Source organism: Felis catus, chromosome B1, assembly GCF_018350175.1.
Source record: "Felis catus isolate Fca126 chromosome B1, F.catus_Fca126_mat1.0, whole genome shotgun sequence".
Taxonomy (NCBI): Eukaryota; Metazoa; Chordata; class Mammalia; order Carnivora; family Felidae; genus Felis; species Felis catus.
Window position 1 is genome coordinate 144,719,739 of NC_058371.1, and position 24,447 is coordinate 144,744,185.

Below are 24,447 nucleotides of genomic sequence, written 5' to 3' on the forward strand. Positions count from 1 at the left end.
AGGAAAAGAGGGTGCAAGTGAGTGAGGGGCAGAAAGAGAGAGAGAGAAAGAGAGAGAGAGAGGGCGAATTCCATGAGGGGCAGAAAGAGAGAGAGAAGTGGGGCTTCCCTAAAGCAGGGCTCACCCAAAGCGGGGCATGAGCTCTCCAGAAGCAGGACTCGAGCTCCCCAACTGTGAGATCATGACCTGAGCTGAAGTCAGACACTTAAACTGAATGAGCCATCCAGGCACCCCTACAGTTGGACTTTCTAGTGGGGCATGGAGTGTGGTTCAAATCCTAAAATCAGATATATATGATGTCGTAAGAAATCATTGGATTTGAAGTTGTCCTACATCATCAGAATACAGATGAATGGCCATTTTGTGATAATGTTATATTTTTTATTTTTAAAATATAAAATGCTCTTGGCTCTAAAAATGGAAAATTCAGCTCAGAGATGAGGCAAACACAACGCACATGACTGTTTAGGTTGGTCACATTTGATTTTTTGAAATAGTTGACCCAGCTGGCGTATAACTTACCTCAGCATTTAGCAGTTAGCTGTGAGACAGTGGGTCATGCTCCTTGTCAAGCTGTGTCTCTTTCAATGCTTATATTGTTCCCAATGACTTCATTCTCCGTGCTGGCTGACAGGGATAATACTTTTAGTAAATTCAGTCATTTTTAATTTGAGCATCTTGTAAATGGAGCTTTGACGCACGAAAGTAGAATTGGGTGCTTTTCTTTTTTATCTTTAATGTTATGAGTACGGTGGATATTTAAAAGCTAGCACCAGAAATACTCAATTCCAGTCACTTTGCAAACAACTGATCTAACGTTATTTTGTTTTGTTTTGTCTTTATCGCGTTAATGCATCTTTCAGAAATTCTGCCGGCCACATGAAGTAGGTTGGATGAAAGAATAAAAAAGGAAAAAGACTGTGAAATATATGAATGATAGGTGACATCTAATATAGTTTTAAAAGGGACATCTAAAAAGTTTAGAACTATTTTTTAGGTAAAAAGTAAAATATGAAACAAAACAGAACAATGACAAAAAAGAACAAATAGACCATCAATATACCACTTCCCAGTAGTACAAGAGATTTAGCAGTTTCCTTTAATTGTACGGAGACTAAAACCCCCGTGTTTAATCAGACAGCCAAAAATGGCCAACGTGCTATGGGGCTGCATTACCAGAAATAAGGTGCCCTCAATTTGGGGGCTGAGAGCCCCATTCTATTCTGTCTTTGCCAGACCATGTGAAATGGCACCTTGGTTTGACCTTACATATAGAGGACCGTGGCAAGGCTTATAAGGGTCTTGATGATGACAGGGAAAATGTACTTGAAGGATCCAGGATGTCTAGCCTGAAGAGGAATTCTTTCAGGGAGACTTGATAGCTGGTTTCAGATAGATGAGAACCTGTCATGGGAAAGAGTAGATTTATTCCAGGTGATTCTAATGAGCAGAGTAAAATTACAGGAAGGCAAAACCCAGCTTCACATAAAGAAGCATTTATAGAGCTTAAGACATAGGTGCTTAATAAACGTTTTGACAAAGATTTTTTTAATGTTTATTTTTGAGAAAAAGAGAGAGAGAGAGAGAGAAAGAGAGAGGGGAGTGCACAGGGGAGAGGCAGAAAGAGAGGAAGACACAGAATCAGAAGCAGGCTCCAGGCTCTGAGCTGTTAGCACAGAGCTGGAAGCAGGGCTCGAACCCACCAACCAGGAGATCATGACCTGAGCCAAAGTCGGATACTTAACCAACTGAGCCACCAAGGCACTCAATAATCTTTCTGAATGAAGGAAGGACTGCAGTTGAAAGAATGGATGGATGGTCTCATTGAAGTGGACTGCCTTAGAAGAGAGTGAATACTCTCTCTACTGAAATTTTAAAGGCCAACTTGATGAACTCTCCCGGAGGATGATTTTAGTTGGTTGGTAGGATATTTTAATACGTGTAAAATGCTTACTAATTCTGGAACTGAAATTTAACAAAATTTGTGACTCTTCTGAATGAAAATCTTGTTATGTTTTCCACATCTGAGTACGATATTTTCTTTCATTTTCTCTAAAGTAGAAACCATACTTTCTCTGATGCAAATAAGGATTATTTTAATAACATGTTGTTTTAAACAAATTCTTTTACTCTATTATTTCATTTAATTTTAACGAACTAGATTATTGGATGGGCAGAGAACCTATGATTCTAATTTTTCTTGAGGGAAAAGGTCAGGAGAGGTTGCTAATTAGCTCAAGGTCACATAGTGAATTAATGACTGAGTTCAATGATCTTTCCGTAAGATAATGGAACTCTCCTTAAGAAAATTTTTAAGAAGCCAAAATTTGAGCCTTCAAGGTTGTGTGACTGATTTATATTAAAACAACACATTCAAAATGAAAGCTGTATTTTAGAGAAAAAATATTAAAACAGGTTGGAGAGATTGCAATGGTTCTCAACCAGGTCAATTTTCCTCCCAGGAACATTAGGCAATGTCTGGAAATTTTTTGATTGTGACAACTCAGAAGTAGGGGGCGGGGAAGGGGTGGGATGCTACGGGAATTTAGGAGATAAAAGGCAGGACTAATCATCCTAGAATGCACAGCCTCCCATAACACAGAATTATCCAGTGTGAAAGTTGAGAAACCTTTGGATGTTTTGCATCCATTTAAACCAGAACTTGGATTCCTTTGAACAGTGAGGTGAGATGTATAGCATGTAAAATACCTTTAAGCTCTTATTTTCTAAAGACTTTTCATTTACTCAGAATAAAGTTATATTTGCCAAATTGCTACCTTTGACTGCCAAGGATTATACGTTGCGGAAGAAGCCCTGCCTTTCAGGCTAAGCATTGTAAGTCTTTTCTGCCTCTACTAATAGTCCTTTCTTTGCCTCTTTCCTATACCTTTGGCATCTTTCTATCAATTTTCTCTCACAATAAAACCAAAAACAACCGGGGCCCCTAGGTGGCTCAGTCGTTGACCATCCGACTTCGGCTCAGGTCATGGTCTCACGGTTTGTGGGTTCGAGCCCCGCATCGGGCTCTGTGCTGACAGCTCAGAGGCTGGAGCCTGCTTTGGATTCTGTGTCTCCCTCTCTCTCCGCCTCTCCTCCATTTGTGCTCTGTCTCTCTCTCAAAAATAAATAAAATGTAAAAAAAAAAAACAAACTTAAACCAAAAACAACCCTCTTTTTTTCTTTATATATTGACTGATCTTTTCCCTCTCTTTCTCAGTTTGACATCTTTGAAGAGTCATCTGCAATTATTTGCATACTTTCTTTGCATTAATGTTTCCTCCTAATGTTTGTCTTTTGGCATCCCTTATACCTGTGCTTGGTACAGCAATCCAGCGAATCACTCAAGCCACAAACTCCAGTCACTCTAGACTTCTTTTTTTTCTCACTGCCTACCTTATCCCACCAGTCACCGAGTCTTTTCTATTTTACTTTGTGACTGAGTCTCGCAGATTCATTTCTTCTTCTCCGTACCCACTGCTGCCACCTTTGTGTTAAAGTACTGGTGTTAAAGTAACCTTTCCAAACCAAAAAAATAATTCTGTTGTTTCTCACTTAAAGGTTTTCAATGACCCCAACTTAGGTGCCTAAGAATGCAAAGTAATTAATATGGTCATTTGTTGTTACCTACCCGCCCCCCCAGCCTTCTCTCCAATCACAATCTCCACCAGACAAACCAGAATAAGTTGGGTTATGCATATTGTGTCTTCTTACAAGTTGTCCCTTTTGTTCAGAATGCCTTGGTCAATTACAACTTTATGTGTCCTTTTCTTTAAAATTAATTTTAGTTTAGGGCTCCTGGGTGGCCCCTCATTGGGCTCCACACTGGCCATGAAGCCTACTTAAAAAGTTAATTTTATTTTAAATAGTATGTATAATAAATCATCATAATATGTATAATAAATATTTTAATTAAGTTATGTATAATAAATATACATAGGTTTTTAAAAGTCCAACAGTACGAAAAGGTTTATAACCAAAAATAGCATAAAAACTTAAAAAACAAAAATAAAACACAAAACAAAACAAACCAAAAACAAACAGCAGATCTTTGCACCAAAGCTTCCTGCCTCTCTGCCTCCTGGAAGCAACCACTTTTGTCTCTTTGAAGTGTCTCTTCTGCATTTACCTCCCTCATGCTAAATAACTTGCTTGTAATGCTATTTCTTGGCTTGTCAACTTAAACTTTCCCTACTGAATTTCTCCTCTTCCGTAATTTCAGTGGGGTTACCATTAGGGATGCCGCTGAGAACATTGAAAAACCAGCACAGCAAAGATACTGATTCATCGCAACAGTCTCCCCACATGGTGTAGGTGGGCTAATTACTGGCCTTGATTTTATGACAGTTTTTGATGTCATGGATTTAAATAATCAGTGTTTACATCACTATTACCATGTAAGTACTGTCTCCTGCAGAAACAAATAACATCAATGATTATGTCATCTTGCTTACACAATTTTTTTCTTTCTAGAAGTTACTGGTTGATGTTTACAACAATCATTTCTTCCTTCTTAAAACTCACCACAAGCCTCACCTGTTCGATCAAGTCTTTGCAGCTAGGTAGAGCCGATTCTCCATCCTGTGTTACCTCTGTTGGTGTCCTTGCTACATGCATGACCCTTAAAGATTTCTGTGTCTCTCTTCCTCACCAGAATGAGAGTTCCTTCAGGTTAATGACAGTATCTGTTATCTTTGAACCCTCAGTGTCTTGTGCCAGTGCAAAACACATAGTACTTACTAAATATTTGTTGTATTATGGATGGAACAAGAGTGTCTTTTGTCTTTGAAGCTGCCTTCAGTATCGAGCAAAATGGTTTTGTGCGCATTTCTCTGATTTCTGAGTCACTTCGTATAGATCACAAACTGAAATGCCTGTCAAGATGTAGGCAGTTAAAATAAATGAGTGCGGCCATGTCTGATGGGGTCCGTGGCATTAAACGGGTCACCTGCTGCTTGACTCCGGCTAGTCGCTGCCCGGAAGGTGTTTCAGACCTGTGTTGCCAGCCCTTCTGCTTTTTCGGCGGAAGTAGAAAAATCCAGGTTTGCTACGAACTGCCATGATTCAATTTTTTAAGACTGTGCAGACTGAGAACATGATTCCTGGGAGCGGATCTGGTTCGTGGCCACCAGCTTGTGACGGTGGCCTGAAGATTGTGGGTGAGCAGTAGCATAGCACATGCGACTCCAGTGCCTTGTGCTTGGTGTTTGGTTTGCCTGGGCATGGATCCTCCCTGGGGGGTCCTCTCCAGGGCTGTCCCCAGTGGTGGCATCCCTTCACCAGCTGACGCCAGCGTGTGGAGTGAGTCGGAACAGAAGAGAGTCTGGGCACAGGCCCCAGCCTGCCAGAATGTTTGAAGGCGCTGGGCAGCGTTCCAGTGGAATCAGGGCTTCCACTGTTAGGTGGAAGTGGAGAACGATGGGTTAAATAATACGTGGTAGAAGAAAGCGCAAGTAGACTAAAAACTGTATACTAGGTGCCAAGCCATGTGCCTTCTCATACGTTATTCAATTTTTTAAAATTTTTATTTATTTTTGAGAGAGAGAGAAAGAAAGAGATATAGAACATGAGTTGGGGAGGGGCAGGAGGAGAAGGAGACACAGAATCCGCAGCAGTCTCCAGGCTCCGAGCTGTCAGCCCAGAGCCCGACGCCAGGCTCGAACCCACAAACCGCGAGATCATGACCTGAGTAGAAGTTGGACACTTAACCAACTGAGCCACCCAGATTCCCCTTATGTTACTTAATTTAATTTTTACAATAACCTCGAGGAGATGGTGTCATCTCCAGTTTGCAGAGGTTGACTCTCTATAAGATTTAGAGGTTTTTAGTAAAATTCCCGCCATTAAAATAGATTAACACCAGAATTAAGGCTTCCTGATTCTGCCCATGCAGAAAGCCCGTGTATGGGATTTTAAAAATGAATTAAACCTATTTTATAATAATAAAGACATGGATTGAAATTTTCTACTAGAAATGGATCCTGGGATCTTTGAATCTGAAAGTTGTTTTCTTCATTTACAGATGGATTATTCATTCTTTCAACATTTGTGGAGTATCTATTGTGTTCTCTGTTAGTTACCAGGGTTACAAAGATGCGTAAATATACAATCCCTGTGCTTGGAAAGCGCTAAATGATTGTATGTTTCTGGTTTGTTATAAGTGTGAAAGGAGGGTGGCAGGTGTTGGGAGAAAAGATATGAAAAGTCTAGAAATTCGGTGGCCAAATTGTTTGTTTGTTTGTTTTTTTAATTTGGGAGATACTCCTTTTTTTGTTGTTGTCACAGATAAAATATGCTAGTAGGAAATTGAAAAATGAAAATAAGGAAAATTAAGGCAAAAGTCTCCTAACCAGTGTGAGCAACTCTATGTACTTAATTACCTACCTTTTGATTATCTATCAATATAAACATTTTTTACATTTATCACACACAGATGCAGAGAAACACACAGATCACACTGCATTATTATTCTATAGCCTATTTCTCTTATTTAGGAATATATCAAAATGTTCTATTACTATTTGAATTATGCCTGAATAGTATTTTATTGCATGAAAACAGTTCTGTGTATTTAATCAACTCTATCTTGTTAGATATTTAGGGAATTTCCAATTTTTTATAATCTATGTCATAGAGAATTTTTACAGCTAAATCTTTTTATGTATCTTCAGTTATTGCCTTAGGAAAGATTACTAGAAATGAAATGACTGGATTTAAGCATTTCTATATTTTTTGAGTTTTTTGCTTTTAGAACATAGAGCACTAAATTGTCCTCTGGAAAAGTAGTACCAATGTATCCATCACCAGTGGATTTGATTTTCCATTTTTATTCACTATTTCAAATGCTAGTTACAACCTTTTTTTTTTTTTAACTTTCATAATTAGACAATTAGAAAAAAGTCTCTATATTGATTCTTTTTGAAAACTCTTTTGGCCTTTGAACTTGCTAGATACTATTGTCCTCTGGTATAATACTCTCACTTATTATTATGGTTAATTGGTTGGCTGATTACTTGCCTTACTAGCTTTGGAACACTTTGAAGGTAGAGCATGTCCTATCTGCCTGGGTGTTTCTGGATGCTCATGGATGTCTGTTGAATTGAGTTGAATTAAAGAAGATGCATAGCTTAGAAACCATTGGCTAGATGGATAAATGTCAATACACCCAGTGGGCAAGTTATTTGATTCCTGCCAGTTACATGATAATGAGTAATTTAAGTGATCATTGGTCACATGCCAGCACTGTGTTAAGTGCTTTGCATACTTACCTGATTGAATCCTCACAGAAATGCTCTGGAGAAGAGATAATAATTATCTCCACTTTGGCAATGAGGAAATTGAGAGATTATGAAATTTGCCCAAGGTACATGGCTGTAAAGTGGCAAAAAAGGTCATGAACTCAAGACTAGCTAACTCCCAAGCCCTCTTATCTTTTCCCATCTGCCCTCCCTTACCTTCTCCTCCCCTCTCCAACTTATTGTAGATATTTAAATATATTTATACAAAAGTAGATAGAAGAGCATAATAAACCTTTGTTTAGCCAACACCCAGCTTTCGTAATTATCAATATGTGGCCAATCTTGTTTAATCTGTAAGTTTCTCCCTCCCCCTTGCACCCATCTTCTCTTGTTGGATTATTCTAAACTAAATGTTGGATACATTAATTTCATTTATAAGTTTTTAAATATATATCTTTAAGAGATATGGACTCTGTTCTTTGACCTAAACCACAATATTATTAGCACACTTTAAGTTCTCTAGAACAATTCCTTAATATTATCTAATGTGTAGTCAGGGTCTGATTTCCCAGATTATCTCATAAGTGACTTTTTACATTTGACTTGTTTAAATACAATCTGCACATTGTATCCTAAACTGTGCTAACCACAACACAGTATTTCTCTCTCCCCCATATTTTTTCATGAGACCTGTCCTTCTCAACAACAGAGATACTTAGCTAAGGGAAACTCAAACTTTCAAATAATTCCCACAAATTGAATATCTAGTTCACATATCCCAAGAAGGAAGTACAAACACTAGTTAATACCAGAGAAACACTGAGTCTGTTTGGAATGGAGAAAGTACGTTGCCACATGGGTTTGTCATTCATTCTCCCTGGAAATTCATCAGTGTATTTGTGCAGCGGCTGAGAAGTCTTATTTCTCTGCCTCTGTGATGTCTCCCTCACAAGCTATGGCCAAATCTCTTCAGTTAAGATGCATACTTAGTTGCAAGTGTTGCTGGCTTTTAAATTCTGTCTTTGGCATTGAGCTTAAAAAACGAGATGTGCTGGCCTGTGTACCACCCCCCTTCCTGTGGGAGAATGCCTTGGGAACGGAAGGCACAGGCTTGTTATTTTCATAAATGGGTCATGGCTTCGATAGAGTATTTTGCATTGAGGAAATTTTCAAGTTTTCATGCTTGTTTGGTTCTGTTTTGAACTTGAAGGTCTAGTGATCCTCCACTGTGTCGTGGCAGATGGGAATGCAACCAGGAGTCCTGAAAGGGATGGCCTTCTCTGTGGAGATCCTGGGGAAAACTGCGCAGGTAAGGCTTAACACACAGTGCCTTTGTGTTTTACCAGCCTCATGTTCAGTCTTGGAACGTTGATTTCCCTAAGTTTTAATTTTTAATACTACACTAATCATAAGACTGGTTAGTTTTGTGAGCATATATAATGGACCAGGCTCTCTGCCAAGTGCTTTATATACAGTAATGCGTTCACTCCTCGCGAGAGCCCTCTGAGCTGGATCATATTTTTGACTTTATTTCAAGGTGAAGTCCAGAAAGATTAAGTAACTTGCCAAAGGCTACCCAGCAGGTAAATTGCAAATCTGGGATTCATACAGGTCTTTCTGATTCTAGTGCTTCCATTTTTAATCATTACATTATTTTAGGTATTGCAGGTGTATGCTCCAGACTCTGGCATGGGATATTTTGGACTAGATGCATACAAAGTTGGCATATTCTATTCAAATTAACTTCTTTCTATTCCATAACTTAAAAGAAGGGAAGAAGGCAATGACTTTTGCATATTTTTGCCCTAGAGGTACTTCAATCAGTATTCTCAAAGTTGTTACTCTAAAGCAAAGGTGAGCCTTAGTAAAGGGTCAGGTAATAAGTATTTTAGGTTTTGTGGACCATGCAGTGTTTTTTTGCAGCTACTCAAAATTGGCCGCTGCACTGTGAAAGCAGCCATTGACACTTTGCAAATGAGTGACGTTGGATATGTTTCAATAAAACTTTATTTAGAGAAACAGGCTGTGAGCCAGATTTGGCCCTTGAGCCATAGTTTGCTGACTCCTACTTTAAGGTTCTGTCTGTCCTTTATAGATGCAGTGGTCTGTTCTTCTCCAGGGTTGTTTCTGATTCAAAACAAAACAAATCAAATCAAAACACAACACAACACAACGCAACACAGGCCAAGTCTAAAAGTAGGTGGGAGAGAGATTCCTGTATTCCCTGGAAACGTTTTGGAGCTCGGAGGGTGGTGACCTGGTGTAAGTGCTCCTGTCCTAGTACCCTGGAGAAGTCATAACTGAGCTGGGAACACGCTGAGCAAGTCACCGTGACGTGAACCATCAGTTCCAGCCCAGTCTTCTGCTTTCTTCCCTCACACTAATGGGTGGTCTGGAAAGTGCCTCCAGGCTGTGGAATCTGTTGGTGTCTTAGATCATGCTTGTGTGGGTCTTTTCACTCGCGTAGAGAGAAGAACAAGGCCAGTGTTATGTGTTTGTGTGCTTTTCTTCAGTTGAGTTTTAAATATCTCCAATGATGGCATTTTCACATTTCCCTTGGGGGTTATTGCATGATCCAGTGACTGACAGTTCTAAAAAACTTGCCTCATCAGTATCCTAAATGTGTTTCCTATTTTTTTTTTATTTTAGTGAGACTATTTAACATGAGATCTACTCTTTTAACAAAATTTTAAGTGTACAACCCAAGATCGTTAACTATGGGCAAGATGCTGTATAGCACCTCTCTAGAAATTATTCATCTTGCATGACCCAGACTTTATACCCAGTGAATAATGACTCCTCATTCCCACCCCCCCTCCTCCCTGGCCCCCGGCAGCCACCATTCTACTCTCAGCTTCTGTGGATTCAGCTGTTTAGATTTTTTTTTCTTTAATAAGTGGAATCATGTAGTATTTGTCCTTCTATAACTGACTTATTTCACTTTGCATAATTCTTTCAAGGTCCAATCATGTTGTTGCAAATGGCAAGATTTCCTTCTTTTTTAAGACTGAATAGTATTCCGTGGCTTGCATAAACCACATTCTATGTATCCATTCATGTGTTGATGGATATTTAAGTTGTTTCCACATCTTGGCTATTGTGGATTGAATAGTGCCGCAATAAACATAGGAGTATGTGTATTTCTTCGAGATTCTGTTTTCTGTTCTTTTGGATAAATACCCAGAGGTAGGATTGCTCAATCGTATGGTAGTTCTGTTTTTAATTTTTTAAAAAAAACTCCGTACTATTTCCCATAGCAGTTATAGGTTGCCTTGTCAGTCTATTGTTTCTATCCTGTGCAGAAGAATTTTAGCTCATTGAAGGTCACACAGTAAGCAGAGTAGCCTGACATGAATTTGGAGAGACTGACTCCAGAATGTGTATTGTTAATCACAATGCTAAACTGCTAGAATCGTGGGGGAAGGTCAGAATGCTGAATATGTGAAGGGAATTCTGAGAAATAGTCCTTGAAAGTAAAGCCCAAATAAGGGCAAAATGTTTTTTTTTTTTTTAAAAAATATTTTAAATGTTTACTTATTTTTGAGACAATGTGAGAGACAGAGTGCAATCAGCGGTGGGCAGACAGAGGGAGACACAGAATCTGAAGCGGGTTCCAGGCTCTGAGCTGTCAGCCCAGAGCCCGACGTGGGGCTCGAACTCACGAACTGTGAGATCATGAGCTGAGCCGAAGTCGGACGCTTAACCGACTGAGCCACTCAGGCGCCCCAAGGGCAAAACATTCTTTTTATATTATTATTTTTTTTTCAACATTTATTTATTTTTGGGACAGAGAAAGACAGAGCATGAACGGGGGAGGGGCAGAGAGAGAGGGAGACACAGAATCGGAAACAGGCTCCAGGCTCTGAGCCATCAGCCCAGAGCCCGACGCGGGGCTCGAACTCACGAACCGCGAGATCGTGACCTGGCTGAAGTGGGACGCTTAACCGACTGCGCCACCCAGGCGCCCCAGGGGCAAAACATTCTTAAAAAGGAATTAATATGGAGTAGGAGAAGATTGTCCTTATTGACTGTGTGACCGTGGGTGAGTCACTTAAGCTTTCAGACATCAATTTGTAATCTATAAAATGAAGGAATAGTTCAGATCATCTTTAGGAGTTGGTCTTTTTTTTTCTTTTTTTCTTTCAATTTTTTTCATTTTTTATCTTTTAATTTTTTTAGAGAGAGAGCATGGAGGCATGCAAGCAGAGGAGGGGCAGAAAGAGAGAGAGAGAGAGAGAGAGAGAGAGAGAGAGAGAGAGAGAGAGAGAGAATCTTAAGCAGGTTCCACACCCAGTATATATCCCAACACAGGGCTCGATCCCACACCCCTGGGATCATGACCTGAGCTAAAATCAAGCATCAGGCAGTCAACCTGAGCTATCCAGGCACCACAGGAGTTATTTTATTTCTAAATGATTTTATTCTTTTATTGTCAAATAGACCCAATCTCTAAGCATTTCACTTTTAGTTTGTCATTTTCTATCTTGAATAAGGAATTTATTCATTCCTACCAATACTTTTGCAGCAGGCTCTGTCCCCGGTACCAAGGATGTAACAATGAACAACATAGTCAAAGATGAGGTCAGAGAGGTAGTGCAGAAAGAGAGGTAATGAGTAATGTCATGCAGAGCCTTGCCAGGGATCATAAAGCCTTCAGGTTTGATTTTTAATAGCATCACTCTGGTGTCTGTGTGCAGACTAGACAGTTAAGAGTGGACAGGATAGAAGCAGGGAGACTAGTTAGATGTTGTTGCCATGGAGACTACTTCCAGCCTAGAGATGCTGTCAGGCTTAGACCAGGCTAGTAGAAATAGAGGGACGATTCTGCATACATTTTTAAATACAGCCAATAGAGTTTTCTGATGAATTGGATGCATAGTAGAAGAGAAAGAAGTCAAAGTGGCTCTAAGATATTTGGCCTGAATAACAAAGAAAGTATCATTTCCTGAGATGGAGAAAGACCAGACTTGAGGGAGAAAATCAGGTGTGCCCTTTGGAAGTGTTCATTTGAACTGCCAGTTAGGCAACCAAGGGTTGGTTGGACAGCTGGACACTGAAGGAAGGGATCGGGGATGGAAACATAAATTTGGGAATTGTTACCATAACGGTGTTTAAAACCAGGAAATGCCCAGGAAGGAGTGTAAAAGCCCTGAGTCCCAATGCATTGCAAAATGTAGAGGTTGGGGGATATAGGGAAGAACCAGCAAAGGAGACTGAGCAGAGGGGGCATTATCTACATAAGAGTTCCAAAACATGCACTCGTGAAAAACAAAAGAAACACAAGTTTTCTTCCTGTTCATTGTTCTTTGTTTGCCCCTCAGCTATGAATAATTTTAAACATGCAAATATACACACACATCTACACTAAACTCTTTTTTCTTCCTTTAGAGGGATGGCATGAAAAAGGGCAGCTCGTTTTTGTTTTGTTTTGTTTTATTATTATTTTTTGATTTTTAGATTTTATTTAAATCCAAGTTACTTAAGATATAGTGTAAGAATTTAGTGATTCATCACTTACCTACAACACCCAGTGCCCATCCCAACAAGTGCCCTCCTTAATGCCCCTCACCCATTTAGCCCCTCCCCCCCAACACCCCTCCAGCAGCACTCAGTTTGTTCCCTGTATTTAGGAGTCTCTCATAGTTTGCCTCTCTTACCTTATTTTTCCTTCCCTTCCCTTATGTTCGTATATTTTGTTTCTTAAAATTCTACATGAGTGAAATTATATGATATTTATCTTTCTCTGACTTATTTTACTTAGCATAATACCCTCTAGTTCCAACCACGTTGTTGCAAATGGCAAGATTTCATTCTTTTTGATCGCTGGGTAATATTCCATTGTATATACACACCACCTCTTCTTTGTCCATTCGTCAGTCGATGGACATTTGGGCTCTTTCCATACTTTGGCTAGTGCTGATAGTGCTGCTATAAACATTGGGGTGCATGTACCCCTTCGAATCAGCATTGAAAAAGGACAGATTGGGGCGCCTGGGTGGCTCAGTCGGTTAAGCGTCCGACTTCAGCCAGGTCACGATCTCGCGATCCGTGAGTTCGAGCCCCGCGTCAGGCTCTGGGCTGATGGCTCAGAGCCTGGAGCCTGTTTCCGATTCTGTGTCTCCCTCTCTCTCTGCCCCTCCCCCGTTCATGCTCTGTCTCTCTCTGTCCCAAAAATAAATAAATAAAAAAAAAAAAAGAAAAAGGACAGATCTAAGTGAGGGCCCACTCCTGTAAGCTGAGAAATCATTGGCCTAATCCTCCTGCTTAAAACACATGCTGACCCATTCTGATTAGCCCCCTATATGAACATATTCTAGTAACACTGGAGGGTTAGCAAGGACATCTGTGAGATCTATTTTTCTTTTCCTGGAGTAACGAACTCTTTTACATTTCTGTAGGGAATGGCATTGGATATGAAACCAAATGGTAATCCTCAAATAAGAGAAATTTTCAAATTTTGCACTTCTTCAAGGGCATTGTGAATTTACCTTCCCCTGTCTCAGGGAGAGAGTGGGCAAGATAAGACGGAAAATTAACTTAGAACATAAAAAATTTTTTCCTCACCTCCTGGCTTAACACCGTTGTAAAGTGAGGAAACTCATACTGAGAAGTTGCCAGGAAGCCAAGGACTAGATTAAAGGCTTAGGTTCTACTTCATGGAGTAGGAAGAAATTTTTCTTCAAATTCTTCTGTGACTACTTAAACTCTTCTGTGCATTAGCTGTTCCCTTTTTTAAAAAAAATGTTTATTCATTTTTTGAGAGACAGAGAGACAGAGCATGAACAGGGGGAGGGGCAGAGAGAAAGGGGGATACAGAGTCCGAAGCAGGTTCCAGGCTTTGAGCTATCAGCACTGAGCCCAACGTGGGGCTCGAACTCATGAGCTGTGAGATCCTGACCTGAGCCAAAGTCAGATGCTCAACTGACTGAGCCACCCAGGCACCCCTACCTGTTCCCTTTTTAAGGTCAGATAGCTATGTGGGAAGATAAATTTATAGGTATTTGTTTCACTTCCTCTCTGTCTTTGTTAACACTTACGGGACTTTTATCTCAAAATTTAGCACCTCCTTTTAATCTCTCGCACAGAGATTTAACTATGTATTTAACTAGGGGGTTAGAGATACTATGAGGTTATCCACATTGTAATGAGAATTACATAAAATAATTGTATATTGTAATTTTATAATAATTGTATATTACCCTTAGAGTTGATATTAGAAGAGCTGCTGCTATTAATATTTATAAAATCATTAAATGGATTTGTAACGAGCACAACTAGAATAGGTGAACGTTTTATGAAAAATAAACCTAATGTGTCAATTCTGAGGAGTTTTTTTTTTAGTTTATTTATTTATTTTGAATGAGAGAGTGAGAGCCAGCACGAGCAGGGGAGGGGTAAAGAGAAAATCCCAAGAAGGCTCCGTGCCGTCAGCACAGAGTTAGATGCAAGGCTCAGATTCACAAACTGTGAGATCGTGACCTGAGCCAAAATCCAGAGTTGGGCATTTAACGGACAGAGCCACACAGGTGCCCCAATTCTGAGGGGTTTTAAGCAGAAAAGCATCACAAGGCCTGTTTTGGTTTGAGAATAAGAGTTATGTACAAGAAAGACTAGAGAGCCATACTGTTTAATCAAACCATCCATCCATCTGAGGAAAATTCCACACTTAAACTAAGTCATTTGAGTGTGTGCTATATTCCTCCAATTTAGTTTGGCCCAAGAGAATCTCACGTCTCATCGAACTGTTCATAGGATTCAAGAAAGATGACCACTTCTTGCCTGTCTGCCCATATGATGGAAGAAAGACGTTCTCGCTTAGAATTAGGTGTTGACGTACACCTATCTGCAGTAACCCTAGTAGTTCCTTCTTTAACTGGCTTTAGCATCTTCGGAATATGGCATCTCAAGAAGAGATTGAGATACATTACCCCCCAAGTAATGTGGGGCCCATTCACTTAGGAGATTGTGTTGCAACCTGGCCTGCTAGTGGGTGTAGTTTTCCAGTGCGATTTTGTGGGAAAGACTCAATCCCAGAGAACGCTTTGGTTTTGGAAACAGGGGTTAGAAAAGAGTAAGGGTGGTGGGTGGGGGGGGGGGGGGAGAACGACTAAGTTCCAGCACCCCCATTATCAGGGGAATTTTCATGTCGCATTTTCCGGACCAGGCGATTCACTTCTCAACAGAGAAACACAATACATGGGACTAATCATTCTTTTGTCATAGGATTAACTTTTCCTTCTTGATAAGCATCTCTGGAATGGAAGGACAGATTTTGCCCTCCTCTGTCCTATGTCATCGGGTCTCGTGATAGGCAGAAAATGTTAGATTTCACAGTTGTTCAATTTTCAGATAATGTGACCTTGATGAATATTAGAAGAAAGCAACTGGAATTTTAGGTGCATTTTGAAAGGGGGTATGCTGATAAGCCTTCTCATTTCCATCAGAGAACTGAGATGATCCCATCTGTTTTGGGGAGGGGGCAGTATGTGTGATGCATTATTTTTTTTTTCCACGTTTTAAAGTTCCATAGAGAAATCACTGGACATTTTCTGCGTGGTGGCATGGAAGGGTTTTCAAATCCAAATAATGCTGGGAATATTTAAGATCATGTTTATTTGGCAAAGGAGAGAGCTCTGGGAATGATCCGAACAGTGCCTGGCAACCATTTCCCTGGCATGGATCTGTGCTGCTTGGATGGGCTGAGGCTGGTCAAATCCCTGCACCCAGCAGCTGCCGGTTAAGGCACTTTTTGGGATCATGCTCTGTACGATGTTTATTAAAAGGGCAGCTACATTTAAAGGGACATAACCACTAGAGAAATTAGTAAAGCTCAGGATACAGAGCCATATGGCTTATATTTAAAGTCAGGTATGCTTTGCAAAGTAGGAAGGACCTTCCTGGATCACAGCAGATCCGTGACTAAGTCTTATTGCTTCTTAAATTCATCTCCTTGACCTCGGTTCCCCTCCCACAGGCCCACACGACATATATTTGCATGGCTCAGGCATGCCTTGGTTTTCTCCTTGCTCTTGGCATCTTTCTACTCTAACTCAGCCTGCAGATTCCTACCTAATACACTGAAAAATGTAGTTTTTACATATACCATTTAATTTAATTCACGAGAACCGTCTTCAGCTCTCCTTTGCCTTGTAGTTCAAATGTAAACACTTCAGCCTACTGCCATTTGATGACTCTAACTTCCATTCACAGACCCCCTTGGCTGTTCCCCTCCATTTCCATTAAATCTGCCTCCCACTCCCCACATGATGAGGCTTGCATGTTCCTGACCTTGAGTTTTTGCTCCTAACATTCTCCATAGCTGAATAGATTGCTTGCCTCCTCCTAAGACAAACAAACAAGCAAAAAAAACCAAAAAACCAAAAAAACAAAAACCATTTCCCAGAACTTTTTCTTTAATTAGATAAGTGCTCTTTGTAATGATACAACATTTCTCTTGGAATTGCTAAGATCTTGAAGATTCTAGAATCAACTCATTGACTGAGGACTTTATTGTGCAGGGTACTCTGCTAGGAACTTGTGCATGCACTCTTTATTTGAGTTCCTCAACAACCCTTTGAGGTAGATGCTATCATCTACAGGTGAGGAAACTGAGGCTCAGACAGCTTCATAAGCTTGCCCGGACCCATCCAGCGAAGGAGAGGCAGAGCTGAAAATAAGACACGATTTTTCCTTCCTCATCTGATGTTCTTTCCTTCCCCTGTTTCCAGTGTGCCACAACTATATTTGCGGTTACTATGGTTGTTTTTACGGGTTGGTTGCTTATTTTGTTGCCTTTTTTTGTTGTTCTATTGTTCTAATTTAGATAGACAAGATATGCTTCATTCTTTTGATGTTTTCCAGTGCTCACTACAGGGCTCTGGAAATAGAAAGTAGGCATGAAAGTTGGCCAATACATTTATTTGCCAAAACCTACAGATCTTTGTTTTTGAGACACTCTGGAGTTATTTCCGGAAGAAATTTCGGTAAGAGTCCCATTGACCGGTATGCGTGGGAGCAAATGTCTGGCGTGTAGAAGCTGTCAGCCTAGCTAGTAATCAAGTCACCATCCAAAACCAGGTCAGCTAGTTCCTCAGCAACATCCTGCCACCCCCTGAAGCTTTGTGACCTGGCATTGTGGGAATTGAAACTTTGTGACCTGGCATTGCGGGAATTTGCTGTGTATAGATCATCTGAAGTTCTTGGCAATTCCTCCCTCTGGTTGCCCTGGGGATTTTTTGTGCTCATTTTATAATACTAATTAAGAAGTTTAGCAGTCATTACTATTAATATCACTCAGATGCCAGGTGAGTGTGAAATGCCCTTCTGAAGTGAACATCACGGTCCTTCTGGCTTCACAGGTGGCTGAGTCTGTAAGCTGTTGGTCATAGCATGAATGTGAAAAAGTCCAACCCTGGGCTGGAGCTGGCTAGTTAGCTGTTGGCTCTGGGTGTGGGCACATGTCCGGTGTGAATCAGCACATGAAACAGCAAGTCAGTATTTCTGTACCGTTACTCTTGTCAACCCTTACTTATTAAAACCTTCTACATGCACGGATGGGAGAAACTTACATATCACTGCCCCTAGTTGAAAAATTAGGTAATGAAAACTCTAAATGGTAAGACAAGGAAGTCAGATCAGGATCAAAATCTGGGATATGAGGCTTCCAGTATCTTCCTCTTTCTTTAGAGCAAGAGAAACCATTGAGGGGTTAAATGAGAGGGAGAATCTCCCATTAGGCAAGCGTGACTTCTGGATGCATCAGGCTGAGAGCAGATGACAGCTACCTGCTGAACGGCTGACTTGGCAGAGTGCCAGAGTGGAGAGGTCAAGAGCATGGACTCCGGGGCAAGACCTGTTGGGTCTGAGTCTCATTTGGACACTTCCTAGCTGTGTGATCTTGGAAGATGACTTAGCCTCAATGTGTTGGGCTTTGTTCATCCATAAATAGCAGATAAGAATGATGCTTACCTCACAAGGCTGTTACGAGCATTAAATAAGTTACTATATATTAACTATTATGTATATAACTATTATAACTATATATAGTAGTACTATATATAGTAGATATATATCTATAAGTACTATATACTATATATAGTTATAGTTATGATAGTTACATATATATGTGTGTGTGTGTGTATATATATATATATATATAGAGAGAGAGAGAGAGAGAGAGAGAGAGAGAGAAGATGACCAGTATCTAGCACTTGGTTACTGCTACATGCATGTTTAAGGGAAGGGAAGGGAAGGGAAGGGAAGGGAAGGGAAGGGGAAAAAAGGCCTTTTCTTTTTTCAATGCCATGTGCCCCATGGCTCCGATAACCTTCACAGAAAGAATAGCCTTCTCTCACAAAAACTATGCTTCCCCCTTTAAACAACACCAAGGTTTCTAAGAGGTAGGTTGGGCACCAATCTTTGTTAAAATATGAAACATTCCCAGGGCATCAGGGTGGCTCAGTTGGTTAAGCATCTGACTTTGGCTCATCTCATGATCTCACAGTTGGTGGGTTCGAGCCCCGTGTCGGGCTCTGTGCTGACAGCTCAGAGCCTGGAGCCTGCTTCGGATTCTGTGTCTCCCTCTCTCTGTGCCCCTCCCATGCTCATGCTCTGTCTCTCTCTGTCTCTCAATAATAAATAAACATTAAAAAAAATTAAATATGAAACATTCCCACCAAGATCCCCATCACCCTATTGATAGAGCTATTTGGGGACCACAAAAGTCTGGCTTTGATCCCAGTGTTGAAAGAAAGGGATACTCTATAGGAGTATCTCGTATAGAGAAACCTGCAGCAAAGAGGGGAATATGATTCCACGTAGAAATAAATGTGTATCTAAAGTGAGTTGATTTATTGGGCTTTTTCTCATTTGTCAGCTACCACCATGCAATCGAAGCGGAAAGGCCACTTCTCTCGGTGCCCCAAGCAATACAAGCACTACTGCATCAAAGGGAGATGTCGCTTCGTGGTGGCCGAGCAGACGCCCTCCTGCGTGTAAGTGGACCCCTGAGCCAGCAGGCAGAGGGCTGCAGAGCAGTGCTGGCCGTGGACTTGACAGGGCCGGGAAGTCTGAGCTAACAGAGCCCTCTGTGTCAGGACACAGCTCCCCTGGTCCTGCCCTCGGCCATTTGTTTAGGGACCCTTTCTGCAGCCACTTATGGAGAAACTGACACACACTTTCCTTCTGAAATAGGAGCCTGCGAGAGCCCAGATCGGCTCCCAGGCTGTGTCCTCTGCTGCCTTACGCAAGCAAGCAGAACTTTCTGTCCAGTGTTAAGGATGCTTTTCAGCTCCATTCATCTCCCAGGTGGTTCGAATGGAAGCAAATTCTTCTGGAACGTGTTAGATGGTTTGCAGTTAATGTAAATATGAAGGATTTTCTGCCAAATTAAAAGTTACTTTTGCAGGTGTCAATTAAGTACAAGGAAATTAGTCCTGCTTCTAAGCAGAGATTTATTTGCAAAGCCTGTTTATTACAGAAGGGAATTGGAAGAAAAGTGCTCTTTCTGCCTCTTAGTAGACTGATTCCAAGTTTAGTTTTTATTCAGGCACAAACAACTTTTTTGCACTTACAAAATGTTTATTTTCTTCTAAAGAGATATCCTTCTAGGATATCTAGAGAGGATATCCTCTCTCTATTTTCTTCTAAAGAGATATCCTTCTAGGATATCTAAAGAGATATCTAGGTGTTCTCTGAGACCTTTTCTGAAAGATGAGCAAGGTGATTGTTTAAGTATAATTTTGACCTAAAGTTTATAGAATGTTTATGTTTTTGTGTCGTTCCCTCGGTATACATTTTTTTTTTCATAAGTGTCTCAAAACAGTGATTCGGAACCCTAATTTAGTGGAACATTTAAGGGTCATGGACTTCATAAAAATTTAATTATAATTAAATTAAATTTAAAAATAAATATACTGGACAATACTTTGAGGGGATAAGAATTGCTAATGTAAGGAAATAAGGGAAACGTGTGTGTGTGTGTGCTGCGTGTTGGGAAAGAATAGAGTTTGTTTTTTTTTTTAATTTCCTCTAATTGCTCACTGGCTTAGAAGAATATATTGCGTTTTGAAAATATTAATGCCCTTTAACCCAGTACATTTATCTAACCTGTCCCTACGTCTGCAGATTTATTGTCCTTTAATCCTGCTGCCTTCTTTTTTTTTTAATTTTTTTTTCAACGTTTTTTATTTATTTTTGGGACAGAGAGAGACAGAGCATGAACGGGGGAGGGGCAGAGAGAGAGGGAGACACAGAATCGGAAACAGGCTCCAGGCTCCGAGCCATCAGCCCAGAGCCCGACGCGGGGCTCGAACTCACGGACCACGAGATCGTGACCTGGCTGAAGTCGGACGCTTAACCGACTGCGCCACCCAGGCGCCCCTCCTGCTGCCTTCTAAAATGAAAACCGCAATATGTAATCTCCCTGCCTAAGATCGATACACAGCTTGTCCCCTTCAGTGTGAGGCTAAAACTCATTTCCATGGTCTCCACAGCTCCTCTGATTCCGGCTTACCTTTCTAGCCACATCTCTCACCATATTCCCAGCTGTTCCTCTGAAATCCCGCATCCCTTTCCACGGTTTATCACACAAGCTCTGCTAGTCTGGAAAACTTATTCGCACTGATGTTTTGGATGCAGCTCAGACCTCAGCTCCTCCTGGATCCCTGCGCTGACTTCCCTCTTCTCGGACACACACTCGGGTGTGTTAGACGTCCTGTCTCTGAGATCTAGTCTCCCTCTAGATCTCAGCTCTGGAGCTTAGCTGTTGGTCCCTGTGAGTGTCCCTTCCGTGTCTGCGAGCACCCAGAGGCGGGTCTCGGGGCGTATTCGTTTTTGTGTCCCAGGGCCAAGCGCAGTGTCAGAATTCTAATAGGCGCTCAGGAAATGAGTGGCGAATAAATGAAGAAGTCCCTCTAGCATGGCGCATCGAATGCTACGCTGACAACACCAAGGCCTTACTCTGAGCCAGGAACAGCTTCTTCGTGGTAAAATGGTGCAGAATGAACAGCAAGCAGAAGAGCAGAGAAGCCAGCACACAGATTTTGAAGCCAGGTAGACCCAAGTTAAGGTTTTGTTTGTACCAGAAGAACTGCTAACAACAGGTCAGTTACCCTTCCCGAGCCTCAGTTTTATCATCTGTAAAAGGGGGTAATAATATCTCCCTCTCAAGTGTTGAAAATAAAGCAGGAGAACTCATTAAGCAAAAATACTTTCTGTCGTACCCAGCACAGAGTAGGTGTTCCATACATTGTCCTGCTGACGAGCGGGGTGTATGTGACCTGGGCCTGACCTTTTAGGTGACTGGTCATAGCACAGGTTGGGGCAAAGCTGTGTTGCCATTGGTGACTCTGCCAGCTTGGAAAAGCACAAGTATCTCCTTTTGCTTGGAATTACAGGAGTGTGTGGACTCCTGCTTTTACATGAAAAAAAAAAAAAAAAAAGTGTGCGTCTCAAATAACTCAAATCCCCTTAGTCTTCTTAGTATTTTCTTGGAATGGGAATGATTTCTTTCCAGATACATGTCTTCACGTATCAATGTGGTACAGTTCATTTAAGCAGTATTTCGTGTGCTTGGGGCATCAACTTGAGAGTCAAACAGCTTGAATCTGAATTTCTCTATGCTCTCAGTTTCTCCACCTTCCAAATGGGTTAATAACGACACCTACCTCAGAGGTTGTTGTGAGGATCAATTGACTTAATAGTTACAAATCCCTTACAACCGTGTCTGGTGATTATTTCAGGACAGTGATCCTAACTCTGATTTTTCAGAATCCTGAAGGGTCATGGGTGTTTTTAAAAGTGATTTTAAATGCTATAAGATGTTTACTAAATAAAAACTGATGTATTCAGCTACTCAGCGTTTCATAGACATCTGCTAGGATCTTGTACTCTTTGCCTCTTCTTTTCCCATTGAAATGACCATTAGCTGACATGTTATTGGTTTGATGAGAAGTGAAATAACATGAGAGCCATGGTAACTGCCTGTGCAAAGGTTAGCCTTCTGGCCTGGCCTCATTGGGTTACAGCTTTTGCAGGAAATCCTGCTTACTGAGAAATTCAATTAAAGCACGGCTACACCACTGAACCCAGAGCCATAATAATCATTAAAAAAAAAAAAAAGACAAAAAACATTCTAAAAGAGCAGCAAGTCATTTCTGTGTATTTTATGGGCAAATTGATTGTTTAAAAATGCCAGATTTAGTGAATGTGTTAGAGAAGCCCTTAAGCTAATTGGAAGAGACTCTATATATTGGTAAGATTTTCATTATGACCTTAAAAAAAAAAAAAACTCTTTAAAAAAAATCTCCCTCCCACACACGCAATAAAAAGTGATTCCCCCCACGAGTTCCAGTTCTATGTGCAAGAGATTTTTGATGTTTCAAGATCTTTCTAAGCTCTCTTCCTGTTATTTTGACCTTGCCAGGAAGGAATTTTCCTCACATACGTGGGGGTTTTCTTGCAATAGACGCCATCAGGTATCGTTTCTCTACAGCTTGCACTGATCGTCACCTTTCTGTATGGATGTGACCAAGCCAGATGTTTCTTCGTGCTGTTGTCTCAAGCATTATATCAGCGATAATGTCGGCATTATGGGATCTCCTTCCTTGTGCAGGATAGGCTTTGTGGGAATTGACTGCACTGCTCTTGTCAAACACGAACCAGAAAATGATCTGGCAGTAGATCCTTTCTTGCAAAAACAAAAAAAAAAAAAAAAAAGAGAGAGAGAACAAAATAAAACAATAGCTAAATAAATAAACAACCGAGGTAACACAGAAATCTTTTTAAGAAGCAGAATTTCATCTTTTGGGGATTTAAGCAATTATGTATACGACCACTATCTCTTTTGTTTTGAATGAGTCTGAGGAGAAAAACGGGAAGATATTTGTTAATGCAAAGGTACTGATGTTACAACATAGGATTTCAGTTTTGCAGCGTCCTCAAACTTCTTACGTGCCTTTTAAGCGTCTAATGGGATTCAGAGAATACTGTGGATAGTCCCCAAATCACTGAGCCTTTAGCTGAGTGTTGCTCAGACAAGCCTTGGCTTGGACAAAGGGAATCTGCCGGGTTGGGGTAAATCCTAAGGCTGTATTGATAAAACGTTGAGAGATTGAGGAGAGTGAAAGTCACTCTTGGAGATTCCTTGACTTGTGGCCACTGTGCTTTATGAGGGCCGCAGAGAAAGGGGCCATTTACAGGACAGTGGAGGGAACGGTATGCACGTCTGAAAATGGGCCTTTGAGCATCAAATAAAGGAGCTGGAGAGGACAAGACCTATTGTATTTTGGGGGGGGTTAGTTGGAGGGGTGAAGAGCATCACGTAATCTGTGGCCACTGTGAGCAGAAGAATCACAACTGGTGGGTGGCAGTTAAGAGAGAGAAAGGAATCCTGTGGAAAAACATTTACGGAGCTTTCTATGTAGTTCATAGGCTATCGGTCTATGAACTTCCACACACGTTACCACGTGTGATCACATGAAACAGTATAATTTCTAACAGTTTGGAGCAGGAGGACTTGGGCACATTGACTGCCTCCAATGACATGGGCGGTCGTGGGGATTTTGAGTTCCTTGTCATGGCGGTATTTAAGCGCTTGGGGGGCACCATGGAGGGATTTTTTTGCCATCTCCTCTCTTTCCAACTCAGAATCTAAAATTTTAAAGTAAGTTTTAGTAAATTGTGATTACCTCTGTTTATTTAAATTAGCCATCTTGCGAATGTTCAAGTGATGACAGGCTGTCAGCGAAGCAAAGAAAGTGAAATTATTTGTGAACACGGCGGTATCCAGCTTTATTTGAAAAAAAAAAATTTTTTTTTAAAGGAACTGAGCCCTTTATTAATCCCAGTAAATGACAACAGTGTTAGTTCCTTCAAAAAAAGAAATAGTAGAGGTTCTTAAAAGTCTTGCACGGTTTCCCTTGTTGTTTTATTTTCACAGCTGTGATGAAGGCTACACTGGGGCAAGATGTGAGCGAGTTGACTTGTTTTACCTCAGAGAAGATAGAGGGCAGATTTTGGTGATTTGTCTGATAGTAGTCATGGTGATTTTTATCATCTTGGTGGTCGGTGTCTGCACATGCTGTCAGTAAGTATTTTTTTTTTTTTTAGTATCATTTTAAGGAAATCTGAGAAATTTTTATTTTGCGATTTCTTTTCTTCTTGCCTTCTTTCCCTCCTTCCGATCTTTCTTCTTTCCTTTTTGTTATGATTG

At 40.8% G+C, this 24,447-nt stretch overlaps 1 protein-coding gene and 1 long non-coding RNA gene across 4 annotated transcripts in view; one reads left to right on the top strand and one right to left on the bottom strand.

The window, feature by feature from the left end:
- The window catches only part of BTC (betacellulin), a 46,405-nt gene that overhangs the window by 17,449 nt on the left and 4,509 nt on the right, over positions 1-24,447 (top strand). For 2 of the 3 annotated variants that reach the window (XM_019829362.3, XM_045056221.1), the window contains 3 exons: positions 8,446-8,544; positions 19,111-19,228; positions 24,175-24,321. In XM_019829362.3, coding sequence (XP_019684921.3) covers positions 8,446-8,544; positions 19,111-19,228; positions 24,175-24,321 — 364 coding nt within the window. Of the gene's footprint in view, positions 1-8,445; positions 8,545-19,110; positions 19,229-20,728; positions 22,576-24,174; positions 24,322-24,447 lie in introns of those variants that run through there. The other variant, XM_045056222.1, reaches the window with a different exon arrangement.
- Positions 1,077-24,178, bottom strand: LOC123385037. The gene is made up of 2 exons (XR_006597008.1): positions 22,746-24,178; positions 1,077-1,404 (listed from the first exon to the last, which is right to left on the bottom strand). It is a non-coding gene; the product is annotated as an uncharacterized LOC123385037 (long non-coding RNA).